The sequence below is a fragment of the Syngnathus scovelli genome, chromosome 9, assembly GCF_024217435.2.
Source record: "Syngnathus scovelli strain Florida chromosome 9, RoL_Ssco_1.2, whole genome shotgun sequence".
Taxonomy (NCBI): Eukaryota; Metazoa; Chordata; class Actinopteri; order Syngnathiformes; family Syngnathidae; genus Syngnathus; species Syngnathus scovelli.
In genome coordinates, this window is record NC_090855.1 from 13,804,374 (window position 1) to 13,822,500 (window position 18,127).

At 49.6% G+C, this 18,127-nt stretch overlaps 2 protein-coding genes and 1 long non-coding RNA gene across 10 annotated transcripts in view; 1 reads left to right on the forward strand and 2 right to left on the reverse strand.

The window, feature by feature from the left end:
- Positions 1–871: 871 nt before the first annotated feature.
- Positions 872–3,692, reverse strand: ino80e (INO80 complex subunit E). Of its 4 annotated transcripts, none has more exons than XM_049731802.1 (8): positions 3,637–3,692; positions 3,238–3,320; positions 2,794–2,864; positions 2,461–2,513; positions 2,323–2,392; positions 1,981–2,098; positions 1,690–1,809; positions 872–1,324 (listed from the first exon to the last, which is right to left on the reverse strand). In XM_049731802.1, exons 2-8 carry the CDS (start codon positions 3,316–3,318, stop codon positions 1,115–1,117), a joined length of 723 nt encoding a protein of 240 aa, XP_049587759.1. In that variant the 5' UTR covers positions 3,319–3,320; positions 3,637–3,692; the 3' UTR covers positions 872–1,114. The 4 variants fall into 4 exon arrangements, with proteins under 4 accessions (XP_049587759.1, XP_049587758.1, XP_049587760.1 ...); XM_049731801.1 differs by having other exon boundaries at positions 3,443–3,680; XM_049731803.2 differs by having other exon boundaries at positions 1,690–1,788; positions 3,443–3,676.
- A 7,116-nt stretch (positions 3,693–10,808) lies between these two features.
- Positions 10,809–11,361, forward strand: LOC137840592 (uncharacterized). The gene is made up of 3 exons (XR_011087341.1): positions 10,809–11,016; positions 11,169–11,191; positions 11,256–11,361. It is a non-coding gene; the product is annotated as an uncharacterized lncRNA (long non-coding RNA).
- Positions 11,362–13,005: 1,644 nt separating this feature from the next.
- si:dkeyp-77h1.4 (uncharacterized) overlaps positions 13,006–18,127 on the reverse strand; it is a 7,995-nt gene continuing 2,873 nt past the window's right edge. For 4 of the 5 annotated variants that reach the window (XM_049731592.2, XM_049731590.2, XM_049731593.2 and 1 more), the window contains 10 exons: positions 18,015–18,035; positions 17,650–17,919; positions 16,722–16,842; positions 16,447–16,622; positions 16,224–16,366; positions 15,721–15,868; positions 15,464–15,645; positions 15,007–15,099; positions 14,422–14,929; positions 13,006–14,319 (listed from right to left, as the gene is read on the reverse strand). In XM_049731592.2, the coding sequence (XP_049587549.1) occupies positions 14,264–14,319; positions 14,422–14,929; positions 15,007–15,099; positions 15,464–15,645; positions 15,721–15,868; positions 16,224–16,366; positions 16,447–16,622; positions 16,722–16,842; positions 17,650–17,919; positions 18,015–18,035 (1,718 nt within the window). In that variant the 3' untranslated portion in view covers positions 13,006–14,263. Of the gene's footprint in view, positions 14,324–14,421; positions 14,930–15,006; positions 15,100–15,463; positions 15,646–15,720; positions 15,869–16,223; positions 16,367–16,446; positions 16,623–16,721; positions 16,843–17,649; positions 17,920–18,014; positions 18,036–18,127 lie in introns of all 5 variants that reach the window. The other variant, XM_049731595.2, reaches the window with a different exon arrangement.

Genomic DNA, 18,127 nt, shown 5'->3' on the forward strand with positions numbered 1-18,127 from the left:
TTTGGGGGCACTGTGCCCCGCTGACCTCAACAGAACAGAAATAATTTGCAAAACATTTAAATCCGGACTTCATGTCTCAAAACGGTCCAGCTTTATTATCCAACTGGAAATGTAAGAAATCCTTCATTCTCAACTTTGTCACATTCTACAAAGTCAGGTAAAACAGGTGCTTCAGGTGGTGTCCCTCCTTCAAATATTTAATCCCGTCACCGTCTCAAGCAGACTGCAGCTGATGGGGGACTAACAAATATTGCATATTAGCACATTGGAATTTGATGCAAACGCAACATGTGGTGTCACATTAACAGTCGGCTCGCTGTTCTATTCCTTGGTGGAATGCAGCCAGACCGCTTTCACGTTGCTTAAGCGTGGGTGAACACACCCCGAAGGCTTCACCGTCACACCTTTTTTTTAAGTTTGATACGACAAACATGACGGTGACATCCAAATCACGGTTCAGGTTTGCAATGTCGCGCTGCCAAAACTCAACAATAAACTTTGCGTTTAAAGTGACACGCCTGCTTTGTGAGCTGTAAAAATAGATTCCTGCTTTTGAGTTTGCTTGCTAAACAATAAGGCTGCCATAATATTATTTTTAGAGCCACAAAGGCTATTTCATTCAACCAGGTTTGAAATGTTGTAACCGACACGATCAAAGTTGCTCTTTGAAAAGATTTTGCTGACAGCATGCAGTCTTGACATGGGAGGTGGTTTGACAAGGATGCAGTTTCAAAGCAGTCCACATGGTGAAGTCCATAAAAACAGACTGACATTAGATATGACTGCGCACTTTGTGGCATATGATTCGCAAAGTAACAAACATTTAAGTAATGTGCCTATTTTAAACAAGATAATGAACTTTACAAGACCATAAAACAATGACTTTATTTTATTGAATGTCAAGAATGGGACTGTTTTTGCTACAATTCAACAGACATTGTGCCTCTCCTTCTGGTGGGCACCCCTTGGCCATCAGAAGGCAGCATAACGCCAAAGCTGCTCAGTAAGCCTCAGAAAAACAACTTTTTTTGACAGAAATCCAAACATTGTTGATGGCGAGGCTCGGTTGATATAAAGCGAGAAGGCGGGCCTTACACGCATATAGTATATTCGCTCACTCGTTGGGGATGTCAATGACCAACTCGGCCTCATCGCCCTCACCTCGGTCTTCATCTAATCGCTCGCTGTCAACATCGCTCTCGCCGTCCTCCTCGGCGGCGTCCCCACTGAGCATCTGTCGTGGGACCCAGCTGAATGGGGCGCTGGCCGTTGAAGCCGCTGCTGGGCCCGATGGGTAAGCGGCCGTCATGTGTGCCGCTGCCACCTGGCAAGCAGACGGACAGGAAGACAGACAAAAACAACGTAAGGTTGGGAAAGGGGGAATACTGACAGAGGGTGCTTAGAGGAGGATGCAAGACAAAATGAAACAGAAAATCAATTAAATGAAATACAAACAAGCTTTTGCATCAGAGGAAAATCTGCCTATTTTGGAGAGGGCAGGGTGTGGACTTTGCCTGACTTTGAAAGGTGCTTATGTGTCCCCCCCCAAAATAACTACAAATCTAGTGTGAAAAGTTTCCAGTAATAGGGAATGAGTGAAGGATTTTGAACACATCCCGGCTCATTTTGTCAACTAATGTTGGCCCAAGAATGTTCTTTATTTGTTTGCGCCCCTTTTTCACCTCTCACCTTCCCCGTTGGATCTCTCTTGCTTTTGGGCGCCTTTGTTTTCCGCTCTTTCTTCAGTCGTTCAGCAGGGGGAGCCAAATACTCAGGTGGGAAGGGCATCTGCCCGGCAGTATGAGCACACAGTACACACAAACGCAAGCGGCCAACGTGACAGAAACATGAAAAACAAACCCAAAAAAAAATAATAAATAAAGAATAATGCAAGAAAGAACGTGAACTCAAATGACAAATCTACATGTTGGCAAGGCTTGATGATGACGACGAGCCAGTGGGAGGGGCAAGTAGACTCACGGTGTTGAGGTAAGCTCCGGAGCCGGAGGACTGTAACGGGTGCGCGCCTGGACGGGACAGCAGGGAGAGATGAGACGAGGGCGATGACGATATACACGGGCTGGGGCTGCTTCTTCGCCTGGAAAACACACAAAGCACGCTCCATTGCCTCTCAAACTGTGCCAAGGAGCAAGAATGTGCAAAATATCATGCAGGAAACTTGGACAAAACACGTGGTACAACACCATTTTGACTCATAAGCTTGTGCGCTTTGGTAGGTGCCGCTCTTTTGGTTAGCAACAAAGTTGGAAATTCTTCAAATTGAAGTCATATGTCAAGCCGCTGCTGCATGACGCAACTTACTTCTTTGCTCCTTCTCGTTCTCGGAGTACTTCTCCCTCGCTGTTTTCCGAGGACACAGTTGCGTCAGAATCTAAAGTGTGAGCGCAAAAATTTCAATGTCCACATTTCTTCATTTGCTAACTGTTTCAAGTTAACTACCTGAGGATTCTTCATCTACCCTCTCATAGGGGAGCAGTCGGTCCAGAAGGAAGCTAAAATGCACCAATCGATATGTCATTAGACAGATTTGAAGGTCTTCATTCTCTACAGTTCAACACATTGATTCAGAAATGATATGAATAACAACAAAATGAGGAGTGAGTATTTTGTTTCCATTAGGCTGTCCACTTTCCAAGTCTGTCCCTTCATAAATTTTTTTTTAAAAAATCCACTTTGTTTTGTGTACTTTATGGACAGAAGTAATCTACCTTTCTTTTGTTATTCATATTTGATTGTAAGGTGACTGTGGACACCATCTGTCATGTCACAAACCTTTTGTCCCGGGACACTTTCAGTAGCTTTCTCTGTGCCCTCCTCAGCTCCTCCTGGAAGCATTCGTGTTCCTACAGAACAAAAAAAAAAAAAATGCATTACTCTGTCAAAACACAATTTAAACATTCCTGTAATATCTGTTATGTACGGACAGAAGTGAGAATACGCCACAACTGTATTTAGAATTTGTACGACTTGGATTTAATTTGCTGATGACATTTGACTTTATTCTCTAGAGACTGAAACAGAACTGTACTCATTTTTTGTGGCAGCACGGTAATTGGCCACTGAGAACTAAAGTGGCATAATACATTTTTTAATTTGCAACTTTAAAATATGTGGGAATTTACACCTCTGCACTAATTACAATCCTAAATCCTTGTTTTTACATAAATTACTTACGGGTGGGTGGGTAGCTGTTCCTGCCACCAATTGAATACTTACATAAACCAAAAATTTTAACTTTCTTTTCAAGTTCTTGTATTTTCGCTTGTAGTCGACTTCGACGTCTGCCTGGCCGTTCATTTCTGAAATGCACAATACACATGAACCACGAAGCCTTAAGCCACATAACCACCTCGCATGTTAATAACATTCACAAGAAATAACTATGAATTGAGTAGTATTACGTTCGCTTTCTCAGACTTACCATACGGGGTAAGCTAGGCTAAGCTAGCTAAACACATAAGGAGACAAGCTAAACTCGCTCAAAAACGTCGGTAAATTGGAAAAAAATATATAGAAAACTATTCAGTGTTTTTTGTTTTGTTTGTTATCTTCTCAGGCGCTAGCGTGCAATTAAGCAACGTTGAAAGCTATTCGGAAGAATCTTGCTATCTGTACCGCTTTCTCCTGTCTTAGCGACATTGTTTTGTTTAAGCTGCTAGCGTCGGGACGTCATCACGCGTCATGTTACGTAGCAACGGAACCGTTTCTTTTTCCTCCCTTTTGGACAAAACTCTCGCTACAATTATTACGAATTACCGTTGAAAAACAATAAGATTTATCTTTGCGATTTATCTTTAGCGTTTAATCGAAAATTTTATGTGGAATGATAATGCAGAACAAGGATCTGCGTTTTTGTCTGTTCTACTGACCAAACCATGGATCAGATTTTGTGTGCATTTTCTGCACCGGAAATGTGAAAGAATGTCTCCAGCCTGGCTAGTAAACGATCGTTCAGCATACTATTCAAGTAATTCAACAAAATTGGTGGATGAGATCCGCCCGGTGTTCTTAAAGGCTCTGGATGTTGTGGGGCTGTCATGGCTGACACGCCTCTACAACGTTGCGTGGACATCGGGGACAGTGCCTCTGGATTGCCAGACTGGGGTGGTGGTTCCCCTCTTTAAGAAGGGGGACCGGAGGGTGTGTTCCAATTACAGGGGAATCACACTCCTCAGTCTCCCTGGTAAGGTCTATTCAGGGGTGCTGGAGAGGAGGGTCCGTCGGGAGGTCGAACCTCGGATTCAGGAGGAACAGTGTGGCTTTCGTCCTGGCCGTGGAACAGTGGACCAGCTCTACACCCTCGGCAGGATCCTCGAGGGTGCATGGGAGTTCGCCCAACCAGTCCACATGTGTTTTGTGGACTTGGAGAAGGCGTTCGACCGTGTCCCTCGGGAGGTTCTGTGGAGGGTGCTTCGGGAGTACGGGGTGCCGAGCCAAAGGGCGGTTCGGTCCCTGTATCACCGATGCCAGAGTCTGGTCCGCATTTCCGGCAGTAAGTCGGATTCGTTCCCAGTGAGGGTTGGGCTCCGCCAAGGCTGCCCTTTGTCACCGATTCTGTTCATAATTTTTATGGACAGAATTTCTAGGCGCAGCCGAGGCGTTGAGGGGGTCCGGTTTGGGGACCTCAGCATCGCGTCTCTGCTTTTTGCAGATGACGTGGTGCTGTTGGCTTCTTCAGGCCGTGATCTCCAGCTCTCGCTGGAACGGTTCGCAGCCGAGTGTGAAGCGGTCGGGATGAGGGTCAGCACCTCCAAATCCGAGTCCATGGTCCTCGATCGGAAAAGGGTGGAATGCCCTCTCCGGATCGGGGATGAGATCCTGCCCCAAGTGGAGGAGTTCAAGTATCTTGGAGTCTTGTTCACGAGTGAGGGGAGGATGGAGCGCGAGATCGACAGGCGGATCGGTGCAGCGTCGGCAGTAATGCGGACCCTGTACCGGTCCGTTGTGGTGAAGAGAGAGCTGAGCCAAAAGGCAAAGCTCTCAATTTACCGGTCGATTTACGCTCCTACCCTCAGCTATGGTCACGAGCTATGGGTCGTGACCGAAAGAACGAGATCCCGGATACAAGCGGCCGAAATGAGTTTTCTCCGCAGGATGTCCGGGCTCTCCCTTAGAGATAGGGTGAGGAGCTCGGTCATCCGGGAGAGACTCGGAGCAGAGTCGCTACTCCTCCACGTTGAGAGGAGCCAGATGAGGTGGCTCGGGCATCTTATCAGGATGCCTCCTGGACGCCTCCCTGGGGAGGTGTTCCGGGCATGTCCCACCGGTAGGAGACCCCGGGGACGACCCAGGACGCGCTGGAGAGACTATGTCTCTCAGCTGGGCTGGGAACGCCTTGGGATCCCCCGGGATGAGCTGGATGAAGTGGCTGGGGAGAGGGAAGTCTGGGAGTCCCTCCTAAGGCTGCTGCCCCCGCGACCCTACCCCGGATAAGCGGAAGAAGATGGATGGATGGATGGATGGATGGATGGATGGATGGATGGATGGATGGATGGATGGATGGATGGATGGATGGATGGATGGATGGATGGATGGATGGATGGATGGATGGATGGATGGATGGATGGATGGTGGTAATCAGGCTTAATAATGTGGCCAGTGAAACTGGATGAACTTATCTGTACAATAACTACGATTAATACTGGTGGTTGAACAAGTCAACAGCATAATTGCATATTCCTTTTTCTCCAGTGGCCTTGATGCTTTCTGCAGTATCGCAGCATCCCCTGTACTGTTGCCTCATGGCGAATTTGCTGCACAGAGCACACCGTACAGTCACTCGGCAGCAGCTAGCAGCATGAATTATAGATAGGGGAGAATTTTGCAGGAGTTGTGTAATGCTGCCTAACACTGCATCAGGCGTAGGAGAGATGGTGGCGCAGCATCAATGAAAGGTGAACACTTCATGTCTTTAAAATGGAGATGAATGGAGGAGAGGAATGAGGCTGGACAGAGGCAATTCCTCAGATATACATTTCAAAGCTTGTCTGCATGGCAACACACTGCACACAGGAACACACCTCTTCCGCCAATGTCAAAAACATGACCATTGCCTTGCCATTTTTAGTGGGATTCATACAGAAGGGAGTGCCGCTACAATGCCGCAGTGTCATTTTGGGGTAGTAAAACGCACCGTAATGGCTGCAGGCTGCATTGCATTACCCCCTCCCCCTTTGACAGGGGATCGATGAGGTACCTTGATAAATTTAAACGTGCGGAGCAAATTCATGACGCTCTGTAATTTGTCGCTCCCGTTTGTTGTGCAGAGCCCAAAATAACCTCTTCCTTTGTCTGCTGTCACAACCACGGCCATCCAACACCCTGTCTTTTTAATGGAACATTCTATCAGTTGTCTTCTGTTATTTTTAACTTGTAAAGGGAAATGTGCTTTCGGCAGTTTGCAAACATATTTTTAAGGTTGTGTTAAACTTATAATCATATTAATATAATATCTAGTATTGGAGTGCTCGTGTGGATTGGTGGTTGGCGAAGAATGTGCAGGCAAACTGCATGAACTTGTTTTCGTTGAAGTGTTGCGTATAGGCCCAGACAGGGAGTACCGGACGAGAACATCTCAAGGTCGTTGAGGAACGAGAACAACAGCACGTCTATGTGGCCCGGGCTTCGCGGGAAAATCCAACCACCTGACCTCAGCGATAGCACCGACACGGGGAGGAGATGGCCATCAACCAATCATCTCACAATATTTTGCATGCTTTAATATTGGTGATTTGTTCGTCTAATGAGTGTTCGTCCGACAGTCTTGTGTGTTCGTCTCGTCCGTGCTACAAGTACAGCAGGCAGGTTCTGCTTGACATCGGCAGAAGTGGGTTTTGCGGCGTTCTGGACTTTGAAGCGTCGACATTAAAGGCGCTTGGACTGCTACGTCCTGAAACGTTGCCGACCTCACCCGCTATTCCTCCCCCGGTTGGGAGCCGTCGGAAACGGTGTGCGAGGCGGCAGAAGAGGGGCAAGCGCGGAGGCGTCCGGGCCAGGCTGGCGGCCAACCCAGCGCGACCGGCGGTGCCCTCCATTCTTCTGGCGAATGTTCGATCGCTGGACAACAAAATGGATTACGTTCGCCTGCTGAGGTCTACGAACCGGACGGTGCGGAACTGCTGTGTGCTCGTGTTCACCGAGACCTGGTTGAGTGACAACATTCCGGACTCTGCAGTGCACCTGGAGCGGCTAGCGTGCTATCGGGCGGACCGCGCCATTGTACGAGGGGGAAAGTCGCGTGGAGGTGGAATATGCGTCTACATCCGAGAAGAATGGTGCCGGGACTCAGTGGTGGTATGTAAGCACTGCTCGCCGCTTGTGGAGTTTGTGATCATTAAGTGCCGTCCTTTTTATCTGCCGAGGGAATTTACCGCGATTCTGCTAGTCGCGGTATACATCCCGCCTTCCAACATCGAAGGAGACAGGATCGCGGCGCTTGGTGAACTGTACCAGGCTGTCAGTGAACAGCAAACAGCGCACCCTGACGGTTTCACCATCTTCGCTGGAGACTTCAATCATGCCAACCTGAAGTCTGTTTTCCCGAGGCTTCACCAGCATGTTCCTTTTCCGACATGTGGCGACAGCTTCCTGGACCTAGTCTACTCAGCGCAAAAGGGAGCTTTCAAAGCCACCCCCCTCCCCCATCTGGGGCTTTCTGACCATCTCACCGTTTTGCTTTTGCCCGCATACAGACAATTGGTAAAGGCATCCAGGCCGGTTCGGAGGCAGGTTCGAGTGTGGCCTGAGGGTGCCTCCGATGCACTTCGTGACTGCTTCGACACCACTGACTGGGACTTGTTTAAGCAGGCAGCCACCTACAACGATTGGACGGACATAGAGGAGTATACTGACTCTGTTACCTCTTACATCACGAAGTGCATCGATGATGTGACTTGCTCGAAATCCGTCGTCACTCGCGCGAACTGGAAGCCGTGGCTGACGGGGGCTGTCCTCAGACTGTTGAGGGCCAGAGACAAGGCTTTCAGAGCGGGGGATGAGGCTGGCTTGAGGACAGCGAGGGCCGACCTGTCCCGAGGCATCAAAGAAGCGAAGAAGGCGTTCTCGTGCAAGGTCTCCACCCACTTCAAGGACAGCAAGGACGCACGTAGCCTTTGGCGGGGCATTCAGACCATCACGGACTACAAGCCCGCGCCGAGGAGCTGTGAGGGCGACGTCCGTCTGCTGAACGATCTGAACCGCTTCTTTGCTCGCTTCGACGCCCAGAACAGCACTTGCCCGCTGAAGACCACTCCCCCCCCACACGAGCAGCCCCTGCGCCTCTCTGCCGACGGTGTGAGGAGGGCGCTTGCCGCTATTGACACCCGTAAGGCGGCGGGCCCTGACAACATCCCGGGTCGAGCGCTGAAGGACTGCGCTGGGGAGCTGTCGGGTGTCTTCACGGACATCTTTAACGTTTCCCTGCAGCAGGCCATCGTCCCCTCGTGTTTCAAGGCTGCCACCATCGTTCCTGTGCCGAAGAAACCTGCACCGTCCTGCTTCAATGACTACCGCCCTGTGGCACTGACGCCCATCATCATGAAGTGCTTTGAGCGGCTGGTCATGGAGCACATCAAGTCCGTTCTCCCCCCCACCATTGACCCTTTCCAGTTTGCGTACCGTGCCAAGCGGTCCTCTGAGGATGCCATCTGCTCTGCCCTCCACTCGGCCCTCACCCATCTGGAGAGAAAGGACTCATATGTGAGGTTGCTGTTTGTGGACTTCAGCTCTGCCTTCAACACCATTGTGCCGCAGCGACTCATCTGCAAACTCGACGAGCTGGGCCTCAGTACCTCCCTCTGCAACTGGATACTGGACTTCCTCTGTCAGAGGCCTCAGGTGGTGCGTGTTGGCGACAAAATCTCCGCCAGCGTCACGCTGAGCACGGGGGCCCCCCAGGGCTGCGTGCTCAGTCCATTACTCTTCACCCTGCTGACACATGACTGCACTGCGACCTACAGCGACAACCGCATAGTGAAGTTTGCTGACGACACGACTCTGGTGGGTCTCATCACAAAGGGCGACGAGACTCGGTACAGGTCGGAGGTTGACCTTCTGACCACGTGGTGCAGGGACAACAACCTCCTGCTGAACGTTAATAAGACCAAGGAAATCATTGTTGACTTCCGGAAGGGTCACACAACACACCTGCCGCTGATCATCGATAGTGCTGTGGTGGAGAGGGTGAGCTGCACCAAGTTCCTGGGGGTGCACATCAGTGAGGACCTCTCCTGGTCCGCAAACACCTCGTCACTGGCAAAGAAAGCTCAGCGCCGCCTGTACTTCCTGCGGAAGCTCAGGCGTGCATGTGCTCCTCAGGCAGTCCTGTCTACATTCTACCGTGGCACTATTGAGAGCGTCATCACCAGTTGCATCGCTGTCTGGGGTGGTAACTGCACTGAACAGAACTTGAAGGCCCTGCAGCGCATAGTGAATACGGCTGGTAAGATTATTGGTGCTTCGCTCCCCTCCCTGAAGGACATTTACACCTCCCATCTCGCCCGCAAGGCAACCTCGATTGCCAGAGATGTGAGTCACCCGGCTCACTCTTTGTTTGCCCTTCTGCCCTCTGGGAAGAGGTACAGGAGCCTGCGCTCCCGCACCACCAGACTTGCCAACAGCTTCTTTCCCCAGGCTGTTAGGGCCCTGAACTCGCTACCCCCTTCTGCGTAGCGTGTGGCGCTGTTGCGCTATTTTCGGGAATGTCTGCTGTACGCGCACTTGCTCCTTTTTTTTCTGCTCCTCTTATTTATTTATTTATTGTTGTGTTATTTATTCATTATTTATTCAGCGCGCTTTTGTTATACTTGTTACTTGTTTGTCTGTTGTGAGCCATGTCTTGTCACCGTGGGATAGGGGGGAACGAAATTTCGGTTTCTTTGTGTGTCTTTGGCATGTGGAGAAATTGACAATAAAGCTGACTTTGACTTTGACTTTGACTTTGACTTTGATTCATATTGTGTTTCTTTAAAACTGGGCAACCCGGAAGAATGTGTCGTCTTTTGGTGGTCACAAAAACACACGAGTTTTAATGTGAGGGACCCGGGACCCAGGCCTGTATTAGTGCGCTTTGTCAGGAATAAACAATTGGTAAATTTGGTCTGATTGATCTACTGGTCTTCTCTTTGACAGAACGAACTCGCGAAATTGTTAGGTGCGCCAGTGTGTGGATTATGACATAGCAATTTATGTGTTAAGTGTTGATCGCAATTTGGAGTCAGATCAATAACTAAAATCCGTAACCTAACACTTGTCATCTATGTGGACGCCCCCCCCAACACACACACACACACACACACACACACACACACACACACACACACACACACACACACACACACACGCACACTCACTTGCGTCTACTTGGTCACTTTGCCCGTTTGAGTCCTTCTGCTTTACTTCTGCGTTGTGTCCCCGTTGACTGGAATGTATAGAAAGCGCACCAACAACATGGTCGACAGAGCCCTGCTCTCTGAACACAAGGTAAGCCATCTACGTTTCACCCCTGGCATACTGATCGAAACCGGGTAGAGGAGCTATATTGTCGGACAGTGATTATTTGTGTTGCAGGACAAAGTGCACAAGTGCAGGGATGCAGAGAGCGAGACTTACACAGACTCGCTACAACTGGAGGTAAAGTCTTCTTCTTACTCAGCTAATATCAATCTTTTCTTCATCTAAAATTTAGCATAACCAGCAAAAGTCAACACAATTCTTTCAGTGGAACCAATTAGTGTAGTGAATCGTGCTCGGCCGGTGTTTCAGAGCCAGTTTAATAGCCTGGAACGAGAGATCCGAGCCAAGTTCGGGAACCTCCATCGCTTCCTGGATGAGGAGGAGCGGAAGGACTTAGATCGACTAAAGCGCGAGCGGGGAAGAGCGCTAAAGAGACTGAAGGAGAGGGAGAAGGCCATCTCCCAGCAACGTAAGGACCTGGAGCGAGCCATGGCCGCGCTCAACGCCAAATTAGCTGAAGAAGACAGCGCCGAGATGCTCAAGGTGAGAAAAATGACATTTGCATTTGGCTTGGATTTCTGAGTGGCCAAGCGTTTGATTTTAACTATTGACTGGGTTGACATTTGCCAAATCAGTGTTGTCACTTTAAGGCGGTGGCGGTCAATTCTTTTTTCTCGTTCTTTGTTTGACCGCAGGACATACAAGATCTGATTAAAAAGTAAGTCGACTCCTGAATCTTGCCTTCCGCAAGCTTTCCATCCTTCCCTGCCTCATCCAAATAGATCTGAGGTCAGATTTGCGCCTCCTCCAGTAGTGGACGGCGAGCTGCACTCAGGCCACTTTGTGGGACCCATCCAGTACAGAATATGGAAGCGCATGTACCACGTATGTACCACGTATGTACCACGTATGTACCACGTAAGAATGTCTTACAGGGAACCTCGCTGACTAACTTCTTTAGAAAGTAGATGAATGGATAAAGTGATGTTAATTCATTTGGTTCCACTCCATCCTTGGTTCATCTGTGAGGTTAATAAAGCTTTTAACATAAATGGCCAAATCATTAACATACAGTCAATAACTAAAAATATCGACATAGTGGCCAGCAAGTATCCAGCGAGTATCGCCGCGCCGAGGCCAGTTACGCTAAATGGACCACGCAGTTGTGGGAGCGGTCACGGGCCACTTCAATCACAGCCAATTCAAAATGGCCGTTGAGTAATGAGTGAGAGTCCTGACATCCAACAAAGCCTTGCTCTGATGCCAACATCGGAAAACAGCAACATTTGTGCTACGTTGTCCACCAAATTGAAGTCGGCTGTGCTTGTTTGTAGATATCACAGCAGTGACGCTGGACCCAGAGACAGCCCACCCTCTGCTGTCCGTGTCGCCGTCTTGCACTTCAGTGGGCTTCAACGCCGCCGGAGACACGCCGGGATATGGGCGGGAGGAGCCCAAACGCTTCCGGCACTACTACTGCGTGCTGGGTCGTGAGGGCTTCATTGCAGGTCGGCACTACTGGGAGGTGGAAGTGGGCCGCAAGACGGCATGGAGGCTGGGCGTGGCATGGGCCGACCTCCCCCAAGGGGAGATGGCGGCCACGGGCACCTCCGCCGGTCTTTGGACTTTGGCCCTGAAGAATGGAGACATCTTGGCTTGCACCGATCCCACGCCTGTCAGGGTCAACGTGGCGCTTCTCCCAACTCGTGTGGGTGTCTTTCTCGACTGCGAGAAGGAAGAGCTTTCTATCTACAACGCCAACAACATGACGCCAGTATACACTTACGTTGAGGATTGAGTTTTGCAAGCTTGGATTGCCTCGGCATCAAGTGTTGTCAAGGTTACAGACGCCCAGCGCCGACCGGGATTAGTGGCGTGTCGGACAGATCCAAATAAAAATAAGGAGCACTGTGCAAAGATGGCCTGTTCATTCTTGGAACGTCTTAAGCAACCGCTTGAGAAGAGAAAGACAAAAGCAGCAACAATAAAAATCGCACAACTATGTATGTTCAACTCAGCACCAGGGCTGTGGATTTTTGCACCCAGTCCGAGTCCGGCCTCTTGACCGCCGAGTCCGAGTCCGGCTGTCCATTTTTTCTGTTAATTCATGTGACTTAGTCTTTATTCAAGGCTAATTTAGATCAAAATCTACCAGAACGAACGCAACTGCTTTCACACTGGCTGGTTCGGTTTATATAGGATCCCTTGCTGAGAGCGCGGACGTAAAAGTGAGGCAACGTTCCAATCGGACGTCGGATCGATAACCCTGCCCTACCGGAGTTGTGCTAGTTCATAACGTAGATCACTCATGGCGTAGTCATAAATGTACGGTTGACAATTTAACCGATAGAAGTGGATACATTGGAACATAACCTACACTCTAATATATTATTTGACATGGTATTAAATGCGTGGCTTTACAAAAATAGTCATTGAAGCCCACCCTTAGCCCTGAGTGCCATTGGCATGAGGCAAAACGCTTGAAAACACACACTCTCGCCCAATTAAATAACCATTCTGAAACACAGGACATGTAAGATAATATTTTTTAATCATTAATTACACCATTATAGCTCAGACATTTATCTAAACACAAATAATTAGTGACGACCCCACAACTATCGAAACACATCAATGATATAAGCTGGGTGACATAATCGTCCTTGACATTGGTACATAATGTAAACAGCCTAAGTGCAACTCAACGTGGCCGCATTGATCGTAAGCAGGGCTGTGGACAGTATTCCTACGCGCATTCTCAGCAGCATGATGAAAATAAAATTGAACATATTTTTTTTATTGTCGGACTCGGTGGACTCGGTCAAAATCAGCACCGAGTCCGAATCCGAGTCCGGCAACAATGACCGAGTCCGAGTCCACAGCCCTGCTCAGCACAACTTTTACTATTCACTTTTTGTGACACATTGACGCTCAAGACCTCGTGGAAGGCAAAAGTCACACAGATGCACATCGAAGCACTTAACACAAAGCAAGCGCACGCGAAAGTGCACGTGTCGAGTGGGGGTGACAAAAGCCTGCCTTGTGTTTCTCGGCCGTGCTGCATTCATTGACATCGGTTACATAGGAACACAACATGAAAGAAATCCAAAACAGCATTTTGACATTTCATCAGGGTTTGCCTTTTAAATGAGCTCAATGCATTTGTGAATATTGGTGCGCGATATACATTAGCTATTTGTTTCAAGGTTGCGGATGAATTGAAAGGACTTGTCTTCTTTATCATTTACTATTATACAATAACCATTCCATATACTCAAAACTCAATTAGAGGGTTGATTAAGCCGTGTACCCATGCAATATTTACAAAGCTGGAGTCAGCGTGTGTGTGTGTGTGTGTGTGTGTGTGTGTGTGTGTGTGTGTGTGTGTGTGTGTGTGTGTGTGTGTGTGCGTGCGTGTACGTGTGTGTATGCGTGTGTGTGCGTGTATGCGTGTGTTGGGGGGGGGTTAGTGACGGTGAAGTGTGCAACCTGTAGTTAGAAATTACCTAGGGGTGGATTTTCTACTTGTAAACTCTGCATTTGCAGCCTGGCAGTTTTGTGGAGGGAACGTCACCAAAAAGCCTGCAAGAAGAAATACAAAAGTGTTACAAAATGAAATACGGATTTCATCTGCGATGTTCGGCCATGAGGAGGGGTTTTGATTGTCAAAAGCGAAGGTGGGGGAGTGGCGCCAGGCGGGGCAGAACAGGGCAGGGTAGGGCTTTGCCATGTGAGCAGTCAGTCCTCCAGTGGTGGAATCTTCAAGTTTGGGGGCTGTCGAGGGAACCGCTTACAGAGAGGAACCACCAAGAAAATTAGCTTGCCCTGGGCCCGACTCAGGGGTGCCTGCCTTGACAATATTGAAGGTGCAAGATGCAAAACCATGCTTATTATTAGTCTGACAAGTTCTTTTTTCATTGAAAGGACTTTGATTGTGCAATGACATACCATTGGGAAGAGGCTCTGTCAGGAAGGGAATGTGGTCGTCGGAGGAGGGAGGCTCGTAGGCCATGCGGGCGGCAGATGAAAGCACCTTTGGAGGTTCCAGAGCTGGACTCGGGGCTTTCGGGGTAGCTGACTCGGGCTCCGGGGTAGCGGCGACGGGCTTTGGGCTCTCAGGTCCCGGGCTCAAAGCCAGGCTGGGCTCGACGTCGACCGCTTTGGGCACATGAGGGCAATCGAGGGGGGCCTCGACGCCTTCGGGTTTCGCTTCCGCGACTGCCGGGGCACTCGGCTTGGTTTCGGCCACCGGACCGGACCTTACCTCCGTGACTGGCGGCGGCGGAGCGCTTGATTTGGTATCCGGGGCAACAGAGATGCTCACGGCATCTGAGTCGGGGACTTGCTCGAGGGCGTCCGTGTCAGTGTCCAGCGGCAGGGTGGTGTTGAAGCCGACACCCGAGTCGCTGGTGTCCAGGTTGCCGATGCCGACCTCCTTAGAAGAAACCTCCAAGCCCTGCACAAGCATCGGGTCATTCGCTGCCCCAGGAAGACTTTCCTATGATCCATAAATGGAGCAGCGTCGCGTCTTACTTTAATGTCCACCTCGGTGCTCTGAGATTTCTCCGTGTTGTCGGCCTGCGAATGTTTGGACTCCTCGCTCAGCTTAGTGATGTTCTTAACCACCTGGCGGCACACAAAAGAGATTCGTTTTTTATTCTTTTGTTGTGTGAAGAAAAAGACATGGTGTACATCAGGTAGGTTTTTTTTGGAGTGGAACATATCTACTTGTTTATCTGAACTCGAAAAAGAATTGCGTCAAAACTAACCCAATTTGCATCAAAGAGGGACCGAGCCACTGCTTGGGGCAATTTCAACCAACTTTCTCCAATTTGTTTGTGGTTGCTTGCAAAACAGAAAAATAAAACATAAAAACATAACCCAAATGTCTTCATTTTTTTTCACTTGACTTAAGCAGCAGCAGCAAATCCAAAGCTTGTTTCTCTGCGTTTTAGAAGGTCAGGCTGACATCTGTGTCGCTGCTTCCGACCTGTCTGAAGGCCTCGCCCTCATCCTCCTTGCCAGCGTTCTGGGCAATCTTCTCCAAGGCAGCAGACCTCTTGGACCTCTTCTGGACTTTGATCAGGCAAGATAACAGGCAGGCCAGAAGGAGGAAGACCAGAAGGCTCAGCAAGGCGATGATGGCCACGTAGATGGACTCCAGCTTGTAGGCTGCCAAGAGGAGCAGGACATAACGCATGCAGGTGACCTCGAATTGACTCCTACGAGATTTTTGTTTATGCTTACGTTTGAGCTCCATGTGGACGCTGGACACAGGGTACCCCAGCGCGTCGGTGACTTTGAAGAGGCCTTCGTCGGAGCGCTTGACTTTATCCAGAAAGACCACAGAGTTCTCCAGGGAGAGGCGACCCTCAAAGCCCAGCTTGGATTGGGCCTTTCATTGGTTGGGGAGGTGGGTGGAGGGAGGGATGGTGGGAGGATGCCCCAATAAAACATACATCAAAATAACTCTAAGACATTTTTAAATGTTAAAAAGATCACTCTAAAGTAGTATATTTAGCACGATTAGTTTGACAGTAAACTTCAACTGGGAGTTGTATTCAAGAGCTTGAATTTTTCAAATTGCTGCTGCTTGGAAAGTCCGCTGCCACCATCTCTGTTGAACATTTTAGCTAATGGAAAGCCCAAAACTTGGATCTTTTTGCTTATAACTGAAGACCCAAAAAACGGGATGACTCCCAAGTGGATGCACCGCTGTGTTTAAAACAAATAAACAACGCGGTGCTTACATTAGTGAAGTCTCCTCGGTCCATGAGAAGGCGCATTTGGTGGTCCGTGTCGGCACTGTAGTAGAGTTGCACGTCAGAGCTGTTGAGCATCAGGTTGATCTTCAGTCGTTCACCGTGATGCAGGTTGACAAAGTGCTGGTGCTCTGAGGAAGTACACGCGCGACATCAGCGAGGGCCGGTAAGAGATCGGCATCAAGGAGTATCAAGCCTTTTCGTCTCTCACCAATGACTTGGAGACAGATTTTGACCCGAACGCTGCCCCGAGCGTCCCTGACTGTGTAGCTGCCGTCATCGGCCCCCGTCACCGACCTCAGTAGCACGCTGTGGTCGCTGACCTCGATCCGACCTTGGTAGCCTTCTCGGGTCATTCCTGTATTGGTCAGCAGCACCTGGGCCGGCCTGGGGGGAGGGAAGGTTGCCGTCACTTGAAGCGATTGCGGTGGCACACCCGGTGAAGCATCCCTTGAGGGAGAGCAAGGCACGTGCAGATAGACCTACCTGGAAGTCAGGTTGGCCTCCACCGCGCTGGTCCTGTGCTCCAGAGTGATGGGCGGCGTCACCTCCAGCAGCGGAATCCGGTAGTTTTCGCCATATTTCAACATCTGCTCGTTGTAGCAATCTGCAGGCGAAAGAGACAACAGTAGTGGGAGGTAAGCAAGTACATGTACTCGGTTGCTGTACTTCACTCGCTTTTCCAGCTATCCGTACAGCACACCACTTTGGCGACTGCGGCTCACCTCGCCCGAGTGCGAGGGCATCAGCCGCAGCACGTTTACGCCACGGGATCAACGGTCAAAGACACAAATAGAAAATTCACTTTGCAAGGCAAGTCGCTTAGATTAGAAGGAGGAAAGCGCATCTGTGTGAGAAGAAAGTCTGAAACAGATTGTCAAGAAGGGGGAGCAGTGATCCACAAATATGGGGGTAAGACTCGGAGGGAGTAAAATCAGCAACGCAGCAGGGATACGCGGGCAGGAAGGGAAGGGAGGGGGGGCGGACCGATGCTTAAAGAGCAGCATAATGACAGGCTGCCGGCAGCACTACAAAGATAACAGCAAACATACAACGGCGTCATCAGCTGGCAACGCGCGCCGTTGCGCGCCATGGCCATCGCACCATTGCGCCATCGCGCTCGCCTTCCACACACGCTTGGGTTCACACACATCTGCTTCCGTTACGCACACTCGCTCTCTTTTTTTAGGGTTTTGCCCATGAACAAATTGTTTGTGCACTTGGACCTTCAGTTTGTAATGACGGACAAATTGTGAGTGGCATGATACGATACTGGACCTTAGTTTGACAAGTCACCATCGTTTTGAATCCAACAGCATCACTTTGTTTTTTGGGAGTACAAAATCTTCATCAACGTTTTCTTTTCAATGACATCAAAATGTATTGTTGGTTGTTTTTCACACGCATTGCGTACCCCGAACAAAGAGCCTGATGCGTCGGACGTCCTCGGGGTCTTCGAGGTTCTTCACCGTGTAGACACCCTCGTCTCCCTCAACCAGCGAATTGATCACCAGGTGGCTGAGGTGGAGGTTTATCTTGGCCCGATTGCCCACCGCCAGGCCACCACGCATCAGGACCACTTCGGGTGAGCGCGAGGTCGAGCGAAACGTCACATCCAGCCCAGGTGCGTGCAGCAGGATGTGGAAGTCCTCGCCCAGGAACAGCGTCATAGATTCCTCAGTGACTGCGGGGGTGGGGAGGGTGGGGGTGGGGGTTGGGGGGGGGGGTCATCTTCGCAAAACAGTTCAGAAAGACGGCTGTCATTTATTGTTTACTCACCTTTGCCAGACACTGACAAAGCTGCAAATACAAGGAAAAGATAAGATCAGCAACATAAATCATTGGAATCTTAAACATTGAAATCGACATCGGTCACAAAAACACGAAATCGG

Excerpts from the sequence above, each read along its gene's own strand:
- ino80e (XM_049731802.1), bottom strand. The coding sequence starts at position 3,318 with ATGAACGGCCAGGCAGACGTCGAAGTCGACTACAAGCGAAAATACAAG. Across the intron at positions 2,393-2,460 it reads GGTAGATGAAGAATCCTCAG|ATTCTGACGCAACTGTGTCC; the intron begins GTAGTTAACTTG and ends CTCACACTTTAG. Across the intron at positions 2,099-2,322 it reads GAACGAGAAGGAGCAAAGAA|GCGAAGAAGCAGCCCCAGCC; the intron begins GTAAGTTGCGTC and ends TGTGTTTTCCAG.